The sequence below is a fragment of the Schistocerca gregaria genome, chromosome 2, assembly GCF_023897955.1.
Source record: "Schistocerca gregaria isolate iqSchGreg1 chromosome 2, iqSchGreg1.2, whole genome shotgun sequence".
In the NCBI taxonomy this organism is placed as follows: Eukaryota; Metazoa; Arthropoda; class Insecta; order Orthoptera; family Acrididae; genus Schistocerca; species Schistocerca gregaria.
Window position 1 is genome coordinate 842,522,679 of NC_064921.1, and position 19,486 is coordinate 842,542,164.

Genomic DNA, 19,486 nt, shown 5'->3' on the forward strand with positions numbered 1-19,486 from the left:
TTGAATTTTTTCAATATATTCACCGATTTGGGCAGTTGATGGACGTTCAGAACGAGGTTTGTCATCAATCACATGTCGCAATTTTAAATTGTGCAAATGACTCGTACACCTGAGCTTTACCGATAGCGTCATCTCTGTAAACTGTTTTCAACATGAAAACTTAAATTTGCCGTCGTAAAAAACGAAACAGAAACAAAAGAACGCTAGCACAAACAATCACTGCAGATGAACAGAACAAGCCAGGTCGACAACACAGACGGCACTGAACTGGCAATCAGTCCTAGCGGTAGAAATGGGTACTACACAAGCTCCATCCACGGCAATGTTGCTCCGGTTTTTTTGTGTACTCCTCGTAGTGCAGTGGTCCAATCCAGCTTTGAACGCTGTTCAGGAATCAGCCCCATGCGACCAAGCAATTCGAGATACGTGGCTGCTGACTGTTCAAGGATATGGATGTAACGGACCACCAAATACACAGCAACGGACGTAACGCGTTGCCGCGTTGGTGTCTTCAGAGGCTCAACGTGATTTTAAGCTTAACGCATGCAAGAAAATTGTACTCCAGATTATGTTCTTACAAGTTTGTTTTCTTCAATTTTACGTACGTACCACAATTTTATCGTTGTTTATACGAATGGATCCCAGCAAGAGAATGTCCTCGGTTGTTCCGCTGTTTTCCCTGACAGGGTTTTCAAAGTGAATCTTCAGTTACATTATTTACAAATTACGATGCGGAGCCGGGCCCGGTGACCGAGCGGTTCTTTGCGCTACAGTCTGGATCCGAGCGACCGCTAGGGTCGCAAGTTCGAATACTTTAAGCACTCATGTGGATGACCTCACACTTTTCTTTATTTGGGGTCAACTGCCAATTTTCGCATCTTTTCAGATGGCCACCTGTGTACAAATGCCAACTCGACCATTGCACCGCTCTTTTATACCTTATGTACGAGATATTACAGCCACCTGTATATGTGCAATCGCTATCCCATCATTTTTTGCCACCTCTCAAAGTGGAAAATTGAATTGTCTTTTATTTTTTTTAAAAAAAAAATGGCTTTGGCTTCATGCATAAAAAAAACTTATGGAAGTTTAATAAATTTCAGTTTTTGCTTTTTTTACTTTCTATGAGTATCAGTCGACATACGGAGATCAACTTCCACTACTGCTAAATATAACAGTTCATTTTACATAGCAGAACTTCACGAGAAAGTGACGTTCGAAGAAAACGATGAAATTGGTTGGTTAATGTGGGATGGTATACGCGAGCGATGATTGCAAACGATATCGCCACCAGCGACATATTGGTTGTGTTTCGTGTCCTTAACGGGGACAGTCAACCTGTAAGTTCCCTAGTACACGTAACTGGCTCGTTAGCGTGACATAACCCTCACATCAATGAGGTAGTGACGATAATGTGACTCAGCTATACGTGTGTGTGACGGGGGGGGGGGGGGGGGAGGAGGAGGAAGAGGGGGCTGATGGAGGGAGGGAAACAGAAAGGGGCGCTGCTTTTGCCCGATATTCGCAAATTTCTGCCACAGAGGACATAAAACGGACGAAACTCGGTAACGCGATACCTCTGGTAGTTTCGATGGTGCTGCGGCGCCTGGCGCGATGCAACCCGCTTTACGGCGGGACTAGTCCCTCGGCCAGCGGCTGCATTACGCATTGATGTCCTTCATTAGCGGTTTGCCTCGGCGGCCGCTGCCCCGACGTCACGGGACGCCACGCACTTGCGCCGGCAATAATGGACGGCCGGCCAGCGCGGCGACGCCGGCGTCGCTGCTTTCAGCGCCGGCCCATCAATCATTCACTGCCTCCCCCGCCCCTCCACAACACCACTGCAAGAGACCGCAAGTAGCGGCCGCTCTGCAGTCATCTCGCCTAATAATTTATCCCGCGCGCTTGGCGGCGCCCTTTCAACTGTCATCTTGCACCTACTGGCGCAAGAGACTCGCGCACACGGACCGCGAAACAAAACTGGACGAGTGGAGTGCTCTTCGAATACACCTCCCTCCTCCTTTCCCACTATTTGTCAGTGAAAATAACTAGGAGAATGCATTACTCCTCTTCCCTCTCCCAGCTTCTAGCGGTTACCTCGGTCGCTCTTCTCGCCCGCCACCTACCACCCTTTCTCACTCACCCAGCACTCTTGCCTTTTTCTTTACCCCCTCTCTTTTTTCCCGCGTCTCGGCGTCGGCAGGGGAAATCTTTGCCCCCGGGCTGTCGGAATGACGAACAGTGTTTCTTCTTCCGGATAATTAATGTTCTTTCTCGCCGGCCGAGATGAATGCGGTTCGCGCCGAGAGCTCTCGCCGACCGGCGTTCACTTTCGTTCGCAATTAAAAGCGACGAACGCTCTTCAGAGAGGAGAAAGGAAAGAAACTCTAGTCGCGGGCGCTACAGGTCACTTTTGTTCTTCGACAAATTTTCTCTCTCGAGACGAGGAGATTAGCGGAGTTGGCCAAGTGCGTGCGCTCCCTCGCCACTTTCGAAAGTTGTAGCTCGACCCCTTTACCGAGTATTACTAGAACGAAACCTGGCAATCGCGTCCGAAGTGCAGAATCCTTCCTTCGAAGAAATATTACGAGCAATTATACGAAATATTTGACCAGATGAACAACCGCTACTGAGGGATGTATTTATAGAATAAAGATCCGCTTCATTTGCCAGTAATTTTCTTAATTTATTCCACGACCAGTCTCGGAACTTAAAGCTTCATCTTCAGCTGCCACCAAACAATTATTGGAACCTAAATGTATGGCAGCCGGGCCAGTCAGTCATGGGGGATCACATTCACGTGTAAGACCAGCACGCACATCGCCTGTCTGGATAGCACGACACGGAAGAGATTACTCACCTGAAGATGAAGCTTTAAGCTTCGAAACCGGTCGAGGAATAAATAAAGCGAATTTTTAGTCTACAAACAAGGGCCAAGTTAGTGGGAACATGATAATACTTGGAAGTATAGTCCTTTCGCACGTTTTGGTCATCAATGTCTCGTATAGATTAATACTTCTCTCTCCCCGTTGTTTCTAATCTAATATCTACACGTATTCTGCGCAATATACTTTACAAAGTGTAGAGGAGGGTACCTTTCGTATCCCTTCCTTGTTCCATTTGCGGATAAATTGTCACCAGTCAGCCGGCCGCGGTGGTCTCGTGGTTCTAGGCGCGCAGTCCGGAACCGTGCGACTGCTACGGTCGCAGGTTCGAATCCTGCCTCGGGCGTGGATGTGTGTGATGTCCTTAGGTTAGTTAGGTTTAAGTAGTTCTAAGTTCTAGGGGACTAATGACCACAGCAGTTGAGCCCCATAGTGCTCAGAGCCATTTGAACCATTTTTGTCACCAGTCACCTGGTTTGATACAGTCCGATACAAATTCTTCTCCTCTAACCTCTCCATCTCAGAGTAGCACTTGCCTCTAGTATTTCCTCCTCTACAGTTTTTACTCTCTACATCTCCCTCTTTTAGTACCATAAAACTTATTCCCACATGTCTTAACACATGTCCTATCATCCGCTTCCTCCTTCTTATAATTCTACAGTCTGGAACCGCACGACCGCTACGGTCGCAGGTTCGAATCCTGCCTCGGACATTGATGTGCGTGATGTCCTTAGGTTAGTTAGGTTTAAGTAGTTTTAAGTTCTAGGGGACTGATGGCCACAGAAGTTAAGTCCCATAGTGCTCAGAGCCATTTGAACCATTTTCTTATAATTGTTTCCCACATATGTCTATCCTGCGGAGATCTCCTCGTACCTTATCTTACCACTCAACCTAATTTTCAATATTCGTTTATAGCACAACATCTGAAACGCTTTGATTCTTTTCTTCTCAGATTCCCCACAGTCCATGTTTAACTACCATACACTGCTGTGCTCTGGACGTACATTCTCAGAAGTTTCTTCCTCAAATTATACCAGTAGCCTTCTTTTGGTGATGAATGCCCTCTCTGTCTGTGCAAGTCTGCTTTTTATGTCCTTGCTTCGTTCGTAATGGGCTGCTTCACTTACAAGTTAGCAGAATTCCTTAACTTCTCTGCTTCGAGTCACCCAGTTTTGATGTTAATTTTATCATTAATCTTATTTCTGCTGCTCCTCATTACTTTCGACTTTCTTCAATTTTCTTTCAATCCACGTTCAATGCTCAGTACACAGTTCATTTACACTGAAGAGCCGAAGAAACTGGAACACGTGCCTAACATCGTGTAGAGCCCCGCGAACTCGTAAAAGTGCAGCGACAGGACATGGCGTGGACCTGACTAATGTCTGAAGTAGTGCTGGACGGAACTGACACCATGAATCCTGCAGGGATCACCATAAATCCGTAAGAGTACGAGGGTGTGGAGATCGCTTCTGAACAGTATGTTCCAAGGCATCCCAGATTTGCTCAATAATGTTCATGTCTGGGGAGTTCGGCAGCCAGCGGAATTGTTTAAACTCAGAAGAGTGTTCCTTGAACCACTCTGTAGCAATTCTGGAGGTATAGATGGTCGCATTGTCCTGCTGCAATGGCCCAAGCCCGTCAGAATTCACAATGGACATGAATTGATACAGGTAATCAGGCAGGATGCTTACGTACGTCTCACCTTTCACAGTCGTTTCGAGACGTATCAGGGGTCACATATCACTCCAACTGTACACCCACCCCCTCCCCACATCATTGCAGAGTCTCTGCCAGCTTGATCAGTCCCCTGCTGACATGCAGAGTCCATGGATTCATGAGTTTTTCTCCATACCCGTACACTTCCATCCGCTAGATACATTTTGGAACGAGACTCGTCCGACCAGGCAATGTGTTTCCAGTCATCAACGTCGGTGTTGACGGGCCCAGGCGAGGCATAAAGCTTTGTTTCGCGCCGTCATCAAGGGTACACGAAGGGCCCATATCGATTATGTTACATTAAATGGTTCGCACGTTGACACTTGATGGTGGTCCAGTATTGGGATCTGCAGCAATTTTCGGAAGGGTTGCACTTCCGTCGTGTTGAACGATGCTTTTCAGTTGTCGTTGGTCCCGTTCTTGCAGGATGTTTTTCCGTCCACAGCGATGTCGGAGATTTGATGTTTTATCGGATTCGTGATACTCGAGATACGCTCGTAAAATGAACGTACGGGGAAATTCATTGCTACCTCGTAGATGCTGTGTCCCGTCGCTCGTGCGCCGAGTATAACACCACGTTCAAACTCACTTAAATCTTGATAACCTGCCATTGTGGCAGCAGTAGTCGATCTAACAACTGCGCCAGACACTTGTTGTCTTATATAGGCGTTGGCGACCGCAACGCCGTGTTCTGTCTGTTTACATGTCTCTGTATTTGAATATGCATGCAAATACCAGTATCTTAGGCGCTTCAGTGTAGTTCAGTACGTCCTGTAATTCTTTCTCGCTCCCCCTGAGGATAGCGATGTCACCAGCGAATCTCATCGTTGACACTCTCTCACTCTGAATTTCAGTTCCTATCTATTATCGCTTCTTCGATATACTAGTTGGACACTACGAGAGAGAGGTTGCATCCCTGTCTTACACCCTTTTTAATGCCAGCCCTGCCGGCCGCGGTGGCCGAGCGGTTCTAGGCGCTTCAGTCCGGAACTGTGCGACTGCTACGGTCGCAGGTTCGAATCCTGCCTTGGGCATGGATGTGTGTGATGTCCTTAGTTAGGTTTAAGTACTTCTAAGTTCTAGCGGACTGATAACCTCAGATGGTAAGTTCCATAGTGCTCAGAGCCATTTGAACCATTTGAATGCTAGTCCTTCGATGTTGGTGATCCATTCTTATTGTTCGTTCTTGGTTCTTATACATATTGTATGTTAACCGTCTTTCCCTCCAACGTACACCTATTTTTCGAAGACTTCCGAACAGCTTACAAAATTTTAAATTGTTGAACGCTATTTCTAGGTCGACTAATCCTACGAAGGTGTCCTGATTTTTCTTAATATTGCTTCCATCATCAAAGACAACGCCAGAACTGCCTCTTTGGTGCCTTCATCTTTCCTCAAACCAAGCTGATCGTCATGTAACAGGGTCTCAATTGTCTTTTCTATTCTTTTGAATATTAATCTTGTCAGCTAGTTTGATGAATGAGCCGTTAAACCGATTCTACTGTAGCTTTCACACTTGTCCGTCGTTGCTATCTTTGAGAATGTGTGCACGATATTTTTCCGAAATTCTAGTGCTATGTCAGCAGTCTCATATATTCTATACATTACGTATGAGCTCTAGGTTCTCTGATTTTCTCGTAGTGAACATTTCGTATTTGGGAGGACGCAATATGTCGCTCGTCCCTTCTTGGAAGGTACGTTCTCGGAGTTACAAAAATAAACCTCTCGATGATACAACACTGCCGGAGAAACAAACGAAATACGCTCAACTATAATGTTGAGTGGAGCCAGCTTATAACACATGGATACTGAGGTGTTACTGATTCATTTGTCATCAGATGGCTCTACGGAGACCTGTTTGTGTGGCTTTTGTTTCGTTTCTGCAGGCAGTAACTGTGTTGAGTTTAGAGTTGAACAGTGTCTGCAACATTCATTCTACGATACGAACGTGCCCCACGAGTTGGTAAACAGCTTCAGCCGTTTGAACGGTATCGCATGTATCCCTGCCGGGAGCTGGACAGACTGCTGCACATGTTGCACACAACTTGGAATATTCCCACAACCGTAGAACTGGATATAGCGGTCCGCGTAGTACAGACACACATCAAGTACGACGCATTGTGCGAGCAACAGTGGCCGATCGAACATCATTCAGGGAACAAACCCGCTAACGTGTTGCACCTATTGTGCCACCAATGACCATTGGGAACCGCTGCAAGCAGGATTAAGATACTAAGATACGTTGTTAGTCCGGTTTGGTACGGATCCCACACAGTTGAGCAATATAGCCGGATGGGTCGCACAGGTGATTTGAAAGTAATTTCATTGCTAGACTGAGTGCATTTCCCTAGTATTCTACCTCTGTACCAAAGTCTGCTGCATGCTTTGCCCACGACTGAACGTATCCCATCGTACCATGTCATGTCCCTGCAAACCATATACCCAGATATTTCTATGAGTTGTCCGAGTCCAATTGCGACTCACTGATTTTACAATCACAAGACACTACGTTTTTTCGTTTTGGAAAGTGCATAATCTTGTGTTGTCAAGATGTGACTGAATATCTGTGCAGCTCCTTTCAATCTGTACCGAGCGATGTGGAGCAGTGGTTAGCACACTGAACTAGAATTGGAAGAACGACTGTTCGAACTCGCGTCCGACCATCTAGTCATTTAGTTTTCTCGTGGCTTCCCTAAACCACTCCAGGAAAATGCCAGGATGGTGCCTTCTAGAGGGCACGGCTGGATTCCTTCTCCAAACTGAGACTCTTATCTGTCTCTAATGACCCATACATTGACGGGACGTTAAGCCCCATTCTTCCTTCCTTCTTTCTGACATTTTCCGAGATTTTTGAGAGGGTGATGTATTCTAGAACAGTAGAATAGTTAATTCTAGAATAGTACTGACATCACTTTCCGAGACTTTTGAGAACGTGATGTAGTCTAGAATATTATCTCATCTTGGCACTTCTGTCTCTAAGCTGGTCTTAGGTTGTGTTCCAAAAATGAACAGCATAGAGGCAGAAGTGATGACACTTTCTGCAGGACCTGACCATCATATTGCGGGACAATGCTCAAGCACTTACGGTGAAAGCTGTTACTAATTTGTTTGACTGATGGGGCTGCTAAGTGCTATACCACCTATTGCACTCCTCTGACTTCACCCCTCGTAATTTCAACTCGATTTCTAAACTGCACGGCGTTCGCTTCAGAACTGCTACAAATTCGTCAGGCAATAGACCGTGCCGCTCGAACTGTCAACACAACTGGCACTGCTAAGAGTATCCCAAGACTTCACGCCCGGGTTCCCGGGTTCGATTCCCGGCGAGTTCAGGGATTTTCTCTGCCTCGTGATGACTGGGTGTTCTGTGATGTCCTTAGGTTAGTTAGGTTTAAGTAGTTCTAAGTTCTAGGGGACTGATGACCATAGATGTTAAGTCCCTTAGTGCTCAGAGCCATTTGAACCAACCCTAGACTTCCACATCGCTGGAAACGGCTTATACACAATGCTGGTGACTACTTTCAAGGTCTGTAAAACTTTGAAACACGTATCTATTTTGTACGAGCTGTGAATAAATAGTTGCCACTATTAAAGTTCCAACCCTCGTATATGATCTGAAATCCACTTACATAAAAAATGACACTACCCTATTCTGCTTCGTCCCCATAAGCTCCAAGAGCAACTTTCAAGTTAACGAGCTGTATGCAGGAAATTAACAGACGAATTTAAACGTATTCTTCTTCCTTCGTTTCACCCTCTTCATTCTTTGCGTGTTGTTTCTTCCTTTGTGCCCAGTATTCCTTCATTGTCTCTGACCTCCTTCTTCTCTTCCGAAGTGATGGGTATCAACTTAATTTTAAATCTGTCTTGGAACCTTGTTTTTTCGTCCTTAGTACTTACCTGAGCTGTTCGATGATGTCATGAGTTTCTTGTAATTTTTAATTCAATTAGGTTCTCTTCAGTTCTCGTAACCCAATTAGGTTTTGTTATGCTGTTACGGAAGAAATCAAAAATTCCCTTAGTTAGTCTATCTAATGCTTCTGGCTTTATCACTGTTTTGTAATGCTTAATTTTGGACCCCAACGAAAGGGACTGCTCTTTGTACGTCTCCTTTTGTCAATTGTAAGGACAATTCAAGTTTGTTTTTTCCTGGGTTCTTTGTCCTTGCGGGGTGTTGCATTCCAACTAATCCATTCCTCCAGATACGTAAATTCTTTTACTATTTCTGTGTCCTATTCTTGGACTTTTAGATATTTATTTGGGTGTTTGTTGTTGGTCATAATTTTAGTTGTTTTTTTTTTCAAAGTAAGTGGTGAAACCTATTTTATCTGCTTGTTTCTCTAGTTCAAGGATTTGTTCCTTTGCTTCCTCTATTGTTTCAAAAAACAGGCAAATGATCTACAAAGGCAATGGAGTTGATATCGACAGTTTTGTTTATGCAGCCCAGTCCTATTACGCTCTTTACATTTTTGCTCCATTGTCCGATTACTTTCTCAAGTGCGCAATTGAACTATTTAAACGTATTATACAGGATGTTCGAAAATTTCCGTTACAGACTTCTAAGACTTGCAGAGGGGAGTGGCTATATAATATTTTGAATGGGAACCAATGTCGGAAACTTACTGTTTCCCTTCTACGAATGTTTCAGTCCATATGCTTAACTCATCCACTTTTGCTTGAGGAACTGAATTAGGCGTGACATAATACATTAGGTAACAATTTGAAAGGAAACATAACGAAAGTTCCATTTATGATTTAAGCACATTTGTTTATATTAACACATAAACATTACTAGTTTACATTATTCCAAACCAAAAAAGAGCCCATATAGAACAGTACAGATGCATTACAACAGCGGCTCGCTGTGACGACCAACCGTTATTACAGAACTGTACCTACGAAGCATGTTCTAGTACACTCTCCATCCCACCTAATGTCTTTTCAGTTTCTAGTGCAGCGTCCAGAACTCGTGCCAGCCGATCTTCCTCTGTCTCTACAGGAGTCTCGTAAATTAAACGTTGCATACGACCCCACAACAAGTAATCCATAGGAGTTAAATCCGGCGATGGCGGCGACCACGCGGTTTGATCACCTCGACCTGTCCATCTTCCTCCATACCGTGTGTTGAAATGTCCCCGAACTGCACTTGAGAAGTGAAGCTGTGCACCGTCTTACTGAAACGACATTTCCTGATGGATATTCAGTGGCACAGCTTTCAGGAATATGTTTTGTAGGAAGATCAAGTATGCAGGATCAGTTAGACTGATTGGAAGGAGGTACAACCCAATCACATACTTGCTCACACGTTAATACCAGACAGGTGCTGAAATCCCTGAACATGCGTGGCACGAGGGTTTTCGTCTGCCCCGACATGGCTGTTTCGCGAATTCAGAACACAATCCCTCGTGAAGTTACATTTATCTGTGAACAGAACTCGACAAGGAAACAAGGAAATGTCGACGCAGCGGTGCAGGAACCGGATGCAGTAGCCAACGCGTTGTGGAAAGTCGCCTGGACCCATAGCGTGTGCCCTTTATAGGTCGTAGTTGTAAGTAGTGCTGATGTAATTGTTGCTCATGCAGAACGGTCCAGACGATAGTGTGACTAACACCCACAGCACGCGCAATTGTTCGAGCTCTCGTTGACGGGCTCTCTTCAACGCTATACAGTACATCTTCTTCAAATTCGGGCGTGTGTCGTTGCCATGGAGCACCACAGTCCTGCATCCTCGTGGTGAAGGTACCTGTTTCTCGGAGCCGCTGCTGACTTGAGAAAAAAGTTTGTGCGCTGGAGTACTACTTTGAGGAAAACGTTTGTGATATGGCCGACTAGCAGCTCTTCCGTTACCTCGAGATTCGCCACACACAAGGAGCATGCCTGTGTATTCCGAAAACGTGTACCGAATCATGGTTACTGTACCTGAGAAGCACATGCTTTGAATAGATCACGCAGCATGGCAGACGTTAGGTAAAAACAAGTGGTCGTCTGACGTAGTAGACGTCATTCTGTCTACGCTATTGCATACCAGGACGAGCAACACAGACTTTTCTCTTTGCCCCAGCAGATTTGGACGCGTTACACATATGAACTGAAAAGGTCGTAGAATGGAAACGGTACGTTTGCGGACATGGGTTCCTGTTCAGAGTATTATGTACTTACTCCACTTTGCAAGTCCTGGATGTTTGCCACCGGACTATACAACACCCTGTACATAACAGTTCTGATAAGTCCAATAAACCCACAACGAGTAAAATTTATTTTTTATTTGGGTCTTTGCTGGTGTTGAAGTTTTAATGGCCAGCAGTGGATTTTCAAAGAACAGTGTGTGTCTCTGTCACCATCCAAACGGAGTCATCCTAATGTCTACGTCTACGTGATTACTATTCACAATAAAGCGCCTGGCAGAGGTTTCAATGAACCAACTTCAAGCTGTCTCTCTACCGTTCCACTCTCGAATGGCGCGCGGGAAAAACGAGCACTTAAATTTTCTGTGCGAGCCCTTATTTGTCTTATTTTATCGTGATTGTCATTTCTCCCTATGTAGAAAGGTGCCAACACAATGTTTTCACAATCGGAGGAGAAAACTGGTGATTGAAATTTCGAAATTAGATCCCGTCGCAACGAAAAACGCCTTTGTTTTAAGGATTGCCACTCCAATTCAGGTGTCATGTCTGTGACACTATCTCCTCTATTTCGCGATAATACAAAACGAGCCGCCCTTCTTTGAACTTCTTCGATTTCATCCGCCAATCCCACCTGATGCGGATCCCACACCGCACAGCAATACTCCAGAATATGGCGGACAAATTTACTTAGTAGACCTGTTGCACCTTCTAAGTATTCTGCCAATGAATCGCAGTCTTTGGTTTGCTCTACCAACAACATTATCTATGTGATCGTTCTAATTTAGGTTATTTGTAATTGTAATCCCCAAGTATTTAGCTGAATTTACAGCCTTCAGGTTTGTGTGACTTATCGCGGATTTCTTTTAGCACTCATGTGAATAACTTCACACTCTTCTTTATTCAGGGTCAACTGCCACTTTTCGCAGAATACAGATATCTTTTCTAAATCATATTGCAATTCGTTTTGGTCATCAGATGTCTTTACAAGACGGTAAATTACAGCATCATCTGCAAACAATCTAAGAGGGCTACTCAGATTGTCTTCTATGTCGTTAATATACAGGGTGGTCCATTGATCGTGACCTGGCCAAATATCTCACGAAATAAGCGTCAAACGAAAAAACTACGAAACTTGTCAAGCTTGAAGGGGGAAACCATATGGCGCTATGGCTGGCCCGCTAGATGGCGATGCCATGGGTCAAATGGATATCAACTGCGTTTTTTTTTTAAATAGGAACACCCATTTTCAATAAAATATTCGTGTAGTACGTAAACAAATATTCGCTTTGTGACAAATGGCACTGTAATAGTCACAAACATATGGCTCAAATTTTAGACGAACAGTTGGTAACAGGAAGGTTTTTTAAATTAAAATACAGAACGTAGGTACGTTCGAAAATTTTATTCGGTTGTTCCAATGTAATACATGTACCTTTGTGAAATTATCATTTCTGATAACAGATGCTGTTACAGCGTGATTACCTGTAAATACCACATTAATGCAATAAATGCTCAAAATGATGTCCGTCAACCTGCATTTGGCAATATGTGTAACGACATTCCTGTCCACATCGAGTAGTTCGCCTTCCGTAATGTTCGCACATGCATTGGAAATGCGCTGACGCATGTTGTCAAGCGTTGTCGGTGGATCACGATCGCAAATATCGTTCAACTTTCCCCACAGAAAGAAATCCGGGGACGTCAGATCCAGTGAACGTGCGGGCCATGGTGAGGTGCTTCGACGATCAATCCAGCTGTCATGAAATATGCTATTCAATACCGCTTCAACCACACGTAAGCTATGTACCGGACAAGCATCATATTGGAAGTACATCGCCATACTGTCATGAAGTGGAACATCTTGTACTAACATCGGTAGAACATTACGTAGGAAATCAGCATACATTGCACCATTTAGACTTCCATCGATAAAATGTTGGACAATTACCCTTCCTCTCATAATGCCGCACCATACATTAACCTGCCAACGTCTCTGGTGTTCCACTTGTCGCAGCCACCGTGGATTTTCCGTTGCCCAATAGTGCATATTATGCCAGCTTACGTTACCGCTGTTGTTGAATGACGCTACGTCGCTAAATAGAACGCGTGCAAAAAATCTGTCATCGTCCCGTAATTTCTCTTGTGCCCAGTGGCAGAACTGTACATGACGTTCAAAGTCGTCGCCATGCAATTCCTGGTGCATATAAGCGTGGTACGGGTGCAATCGATGTTGATGTAGCATTCCCAACACAGACGTTTTTGAGATTCCCGATTCTCGCGCAATTTGTCTCCTACTGATGTGCAGATTAGCCGCGACAGCAGCTACAACAACACCTATTTGGACATCATCATTTGTTGCAGGTCGTGGTTGGCGTTTCACATGTGGCTGAACACTTTCTGTTTCCTTAAATAACGTAACTATCCCGCGAATGGTCCAGACACTTAGATGATGTCGTCCAGGATACCGGGCAGCATACATAGCACACGCCCGTTGGGCATTTTGATTACGATAGCCATACATCAACACGATGTCGATCTTTTCCGCAAATGGTAAGCGGTCCATTTTAACACGGGTAATGTACCACGAAGGAAATACCGTCCGCACTGGCGGAATTTTACGTGATACCACGTACTTATACGTTTGTCACTATTACAGCGCCATCTATCACAAAGCGAAAAAAGTGGTCCAACTAAAACATTCATATTTCTTTACTTACTACACGAATATGTAATAAAAATGGGGATCCTATTTTTAAAAAATGCAGTTGATATCCGCTTGACCTATGGCAGCGCCATCGAGCGGGGGAACCACAGCGCCATCTGGTTTCCCCCTTCAAGCTAGACGAGTTTCGTTCTTTGTAGTTTTTTCGTTTGATGCTTATTTCGTGAGATATTTGGCCCGGTCACTATCAATGGACCACCCGGTAGATCAAGATCAATAGAGGACCTACACTACTGGCCATTAAAATTGTTACACCACGAAGATGATTTAACCGACAGGAAGAAGATGCTGTAATATTCAAACGATTACCTTTTCAGAGCATTCACACAATGTTGGCGCCTGTGGCAACACCTACAACGTGCTGACATGAGGAAAGCTTCCAACCGATTTCTCATACACAAACAGCAGTTGACCGGCGTTGCCTGGTGAAACGTTGTTGTGATGCCTCGTGTAAGGAGGAGAAATGCGTACCATCAAGTTTCCGGCTTTGATAAAGGTCGGATTGTAGCCTATTGCGATTGCGGTTTATCGTATCGCGACATTGCTGCTCGCGTTGGTCGAGATCAAATGACTGTTGGAAGAATATGGAATCGGTGGGTTCAGTAGGGTAATACGGAACGCCGTGCTGGATCACAACGGCCTCGTATCACTAGCAGTCGAGATGACAGGCATCTTATCCGCACCGATGTATCGGATCGTGTAGCCACGTCTCGATCCCTGAGTCAACAGAGAGGGACGTTTGCAAGGCAACAACCGTCTGCACTAACAGTTAGACGACGTTTGCAGCAGCACGGACTATCAGCTCGAAGACCATGGCTGCGGTTACCCTTGACGCTGCATCACAGACAGGAGCGCCTGCGATGGTGTACTCGACGACGAACCTGGGTGCACGAATGACAAAACGTCATTTTCTCGAATGAATCCAGGTTCTGTTTACAGCATCATGATGGTCGCATCCATGTTTGGCGAAATCGCGGTGAACGCAGATTGAAAGCGTGTATTCGTCATCGCCATACTGGCGTATCACTCGGCGTGATGGTATGGGGTGCCATTGGTTACATTTCTCGATCACCACTTGTTTGCATTGACGGCACTTTGAACAGTGGACGCTACATTTCAGATGTGTTATGATGCGTGGCTCTACCCTTCATTCGATCCCTCCGAAACCCTACATTTCAGCAGGATAATGCACAACCGCACGTTGCAGGTCCTGTACGCGCGTTTCTGGATACAGAAAATGATCGACTGCTGCCCTGGCCAGCACATTCTCCAGATCTCTCACCAATTGAAAACATCTGGTCAATGGTGGCCGAGCAACTGTCTCGTCACAATACGCCAGTCACTACTCTTGGTGAACTGTGGTGTCGTGTTGAAGCTTCTTGGGCAGCTGTACCTGTACAAGCCATCCGAGCTCTGTTTGCCTCAATGCCATTATTACGGCCAGATGTGGTTGTTATGGGTAATCTATTTCTCAGGACTACGCACCCAAAGGCCATTATTACTGTCAGATGTGGTTGTTCAGGGTACTCTATTTCTTAGGATCTATGCACCCAAATTGTGTGAAAATGTAATCACGTGTCATTTCTAGTATAATATAATTGTCCATTGAATACCCGTTTATCATCTGCATTTCTTCTTGGTGTAGCAATTTTAATGTCCTGTTCCTTTGGGAAACGCCTGATATTATTTTGTTTTACTCGATGTCTTACCGTCTATTACTACGAACTGTGACCTTTCTGACACGAAATCACGAATCCAGTCGCACAACTGAGGCGATATTCCATAGGCACGCAGTTTGGTTAGAAGACGCTTGTGAGGAACGGTGTCGAACCATCCTCATGTGTGTGTGTGTGTGTGTGTGTGTGTGTGTGTGTGTATGCGTATGTTTTCGCCACTGAGGGCGAGGTGTGTGCCCGGCAGGTACCACAACGGCCCCCGCAAGCTGAGCGACGCGATGCGGGACGCGATGCAGAAGGACCCGGTGGCGCCGGTACTGTGGGAGCCGCACCTCGCCGCGCTGGACCGCCGTGTGCGCATCGTGCTGCAGGCCGTGCGCGACTGCGTTGCCCGGGACGACGCCGTCGAGGCGGTGGTGCGCAACGACGCCGACGGTGACGCTGCCGACGCTGCCCCCGCCGCCCCCGCAAGCGGCTCCTAGCGGCGGCGCGCGCGGCGGCGGCTGCGGCAGCGCCAGCGGAGGCGCCTGCACCCGTAGCCGCCCCCGCGCACCACCCCTCGGACAGCCGACAGTCGTCGGACACTGTGTGTTTACAGTGGACTCTGCTCTCGTGTGATTGTCGTCGCAAAAGTAAACAACAACCTAGGGACCACGCTGCTTCCATAGCGCCCGCTCCAGAACTCGTGTCCTACTCTTTTTTCTACAGCTACACTGAGCTTCACCAGTTCTCTGCTGAACCTGTAAATGTACATGTGTACACACGACACGACATGCGTGCTTTTTTTCTACCGACCAATTCCTAACAAAGAAGGGGACCTTCGCCATATCTAAACTGACATATACCACTCAGAAAATTTCACACAAATGTTCCTAAACGCAAATCACAGCGTTAACACATACGATACAGCTAGTCCTGTACGCTTTTTGGTCTGCAAGTAAATGCCGTATTATCCTCCGCATTGCGTACAAGAACCGGCTCTCCTCTCTAGCCAGTACAAACTGATACGCACAGCATAACTCGACCTCTTTGCTAGGAATGCAGCGAGCGTAATGATCGCCTCCTAGGTGGGGGGAGAGGTGTAACGGGAAGAAGCCCCGCCTTCTTCTCGTACGGCATGCAGCACAATGGAAATAACGTTGCATTCATAGTGCCTCCCAAAATGTTACGATCTGTTACACTGGTTTCTAGGAAAGTTTGACAGTGGTGGGAACACTCCCTACCAGCGCTATGTCATCTAACTTCAGTCGATTCCTTCACTCTCAGAAAATTGCCTCCCAAAATGTTACGATCTGTTACACTGGTTTCTAGGAAAGTTTGACAGTGGTGGGAACACTCCCTACCAGTGCTATGTCATCTAACTTCAGTCGATTCCTTCACTCTCAGAAAATTGCCAAGTTATATTGTGCGTATTGTCGTTTCATTTGTAAATACACGCTCTTTGCCGGTTCACAAACTTTCCGCTCCAGTGATAAGAAAAGCTGATGTCACAAGCTCTTTACGCTTCTTTGTCGTAAAGCATCAAGGACTGTAGACACTTGTGGTGACGTGTTTGATAAACATTTATTACCAACGACGCTAAATAAGTAATTGCAATCCAAACGTCTCTTCTGACTCGCAATGTTTAGGGACTCATTTAACCAAAAGAAAATTCGATTACGTCTCTACTATACAGACTGTCCCAAAAAAAACACCGACGAACATGAGGGACCGGTTCCTTATGCAGAAATAAGAAAAACATATCTGTAAAGATGGCCTCTAAAATGCATACTTGAAGAGGTATGATGGCTTGTTCATTTTTGATTCTGTGAAATAGTTCAGTTCTACTGCAAGGTCTTAGCTTTCCAAATTTGAGGAAGAAGTATTTCCCAAAACGAGGAAAACATTTACAGTAAATGTGGGCTCTAAGATGAATACCTTAAGAGTTATGAGCAATTGTTCATCTCAGCTAGTGTGAAAAACATCTCTTCTACAGAACACGTGCTCATAGCTCTTAAGGTATGCATTTTAGAATCCATGTTTATTGGAAATTTTTTCCTTGTTTTGGCCCCTGCTACCTCTTCCCAAAATAGAGAAAGCAAAGAGCTTGTAGAAGAAGAGATGTGTTTCGTAGCATGGTCAAGTGCGCACCAGACTTTTTCTTGTTTCCGTGTAAGGAACTTGCCCCGAAAATTTGTCAGTAATTTTTTTGTGGTGGAGTGGGGGGGGGGGGGGGGGGAGGGGGTGAGGGGGACTCTGCACATCTTGCCATACACGGGAAAATTGACCTAGCCACAATGTCGTCTTATGTACCAAATAAACACAGATACATTTATCTGTTCCGTACCTTTTACTCCGCAATACAATGAGAAAACTTGAAAAGTCCTAAGCAGATGCGCTTTCAGTAGACTGCAACTCTTCTAAATACTTAATTAAGACGGAGATTCTCCTATCAGTCCACTCGTTGTTGCGCTTCAGGTACAGTGTAAAACTGTAAAAGGAGCATGGTTCAAGCGAAATATCAGTCTGTCGTTAAAGCGAAAGCAAAATTCCGAAGTCGTCAGTGCCATTGTATCGATATGACTTCCAAGTCGACACTTACAGACATGGTAAGCAATATATAATTAGTAAGGAACACTGTATGGTTGACGACACATACTCTCAGATGATGTACAAGAGAAACAAACAAAAACAAAGTATTTCTTTAATCTTATATCGTGCTGAATGCTCAACAAAATAGTGAAAGAATACTCTCAAAAATTTGTAGCAATTTCCTAGTTTAGTCTACTGATTTATGACTTTTTGCGAATTGTTCCCATAAACCAGAAGCCATTGTCTTTGAGCGAAGCAATGCGGACAGATAATACAGCTATATGTGTATTCTTAGGCCTTTTTCGTTCGTGACGCTACAGTGTAGTCCCTCCAGGCCCATATTTGAATCACAACAACGTGCTGTCACATATAAAGTAATGGAAAAAGCTACAGTTAACTTTTAGCTGTGGCCACTTTAAAACTATTGTTTAAAGACTTTTATGGGTTCCAGAAACAGTCAAACATAAACTGAGTGAGTGTTCCAGTTCTTCGTTCTCAGTGAGTCAACTGCAGGACGGAATATTGCAGCGCAGTTCGTCATTGGTCGCTTTACAACATATTACATATCATACACTGGTAAGCTTGTGAGACAATAGTGTGTGAAACGTCCTTCTAGAGTGTTTGTTAGTTCCAAGAACTGTTTCATACGGCCTGAATAGAAGGGCCATCAGTGGCTGTGACGATATGGTGATTTGCGACTATTATCCCGTGGTTTTTCCTTTTTTGGTACGTGGACAATGAAACGCCAGTGGTTATTCAATGTGTAGGCCTGATAGTGCTTCATCTGTTAAAGCCAGCAGTCAGTCGAATGTTTGCGGAAAAATGAGTATAACTTTACCGCTTAGCCAGTGCCGTGAAGATGCATCCGAGCAGATGTCTAAAGCTGTCAGCATTATGTGATGATCTGTTATTTTTGTTGTTACTTTGGTCTGTGTACATAACACGGTTAAATTATGTTGAAATATAACTGTTAATTGTGTGAAAATTACAATGCAAGCCTATATTCATGTTCTGTTGGGAAACTGACCTTGTTTAATAGCAAATAAAGCTGTTATACAGAATTACCTGCAGTTTAAATGTTTTGTATATTGTTGTTTCACTTAACAGAAATGATCAAAACCCTTCGAACAAGCTACACGCAATTTCCAGGAACATCGGCTAGGAATGAACAGGTAACTGCGTGAGTCTGAGTATTGTTTTTGTGTTTTGTTGAAAATTGGAGAGAGCGGAGTGGTCTCGTTAGCATGACCATCTTCATATCTGCTAGAATACACTGCATATCTCGTAAAGGAGTTTTCACGCAAATAGTCTTACGTTTTGTCCATAAATGTTGAAGCCAGGGCATCGAAATACGAGGTATCAAAATAGTACGTATACCAAATTTCAGGACTGATTAAGAAGGTACACTATAAGAAATAAAAAAAGACCCACCACGAATAGCATGGTAATCTGGTGACGAGATTTACATGCTCAGTAATGTTTTGGTCCTCCTCTGAACCTTATGCAAGCTGTTATTCGGCTTGGCACTGACAGAGTTCTTGGATGTCCTCCTGATGGGAATTCGGCCCATTTGGCGCGTTAGGTAGTCAAAATCTCGAGCTGGTTGAAGGGTCCTGTTCATAACGCTTCGAACGTTCCCAACCTGCGGGAGATCCAGCAACCTTGCTGCCCAAGGAAGAGTTTGACAAGCACGAAGACAAGCTGCAGAAACCCTCGCCCTGTGCGGACGGACATTATCTTGCTGGAATGGAAGCCCAGGACAACTTGCCATGAAGGGCAACACAACGAGGC

At 44.9% G+C, this 19,486-nt stretch overlaps 1 protein-coding gene across 5 annotated transcripts in view; it reads left to right on the plus strand.

Moving 5' to 3' along the window:
- LOC126335195 (extracellular serine/threonine protein CG31145) overlaps positions 1–18,756 on the plus strand; it is a 1,599,051-nt gene extending 1,580,295 nt beyond the window's left edge. For all 5 annotated transcript variants that reach the window (XM_049998199.1, XM_049998198.1, XM_049998200.1 and 2 more), the window contains one exon: positions 15,369–18,756. In XM_049998199.1, coding sequence (XP_049854156.1) covers positions 15,369–15,606 — 238 coding nt within the window. In that variant the 3' untranslated portion in view covers positions 15,607–18,756. The remainder of the gene's footprint in view (positions 1–15,368) is intronic.
- The last annotated feature ends 730 nt before the right edge of the window (positions 18,757–19,486 follow it).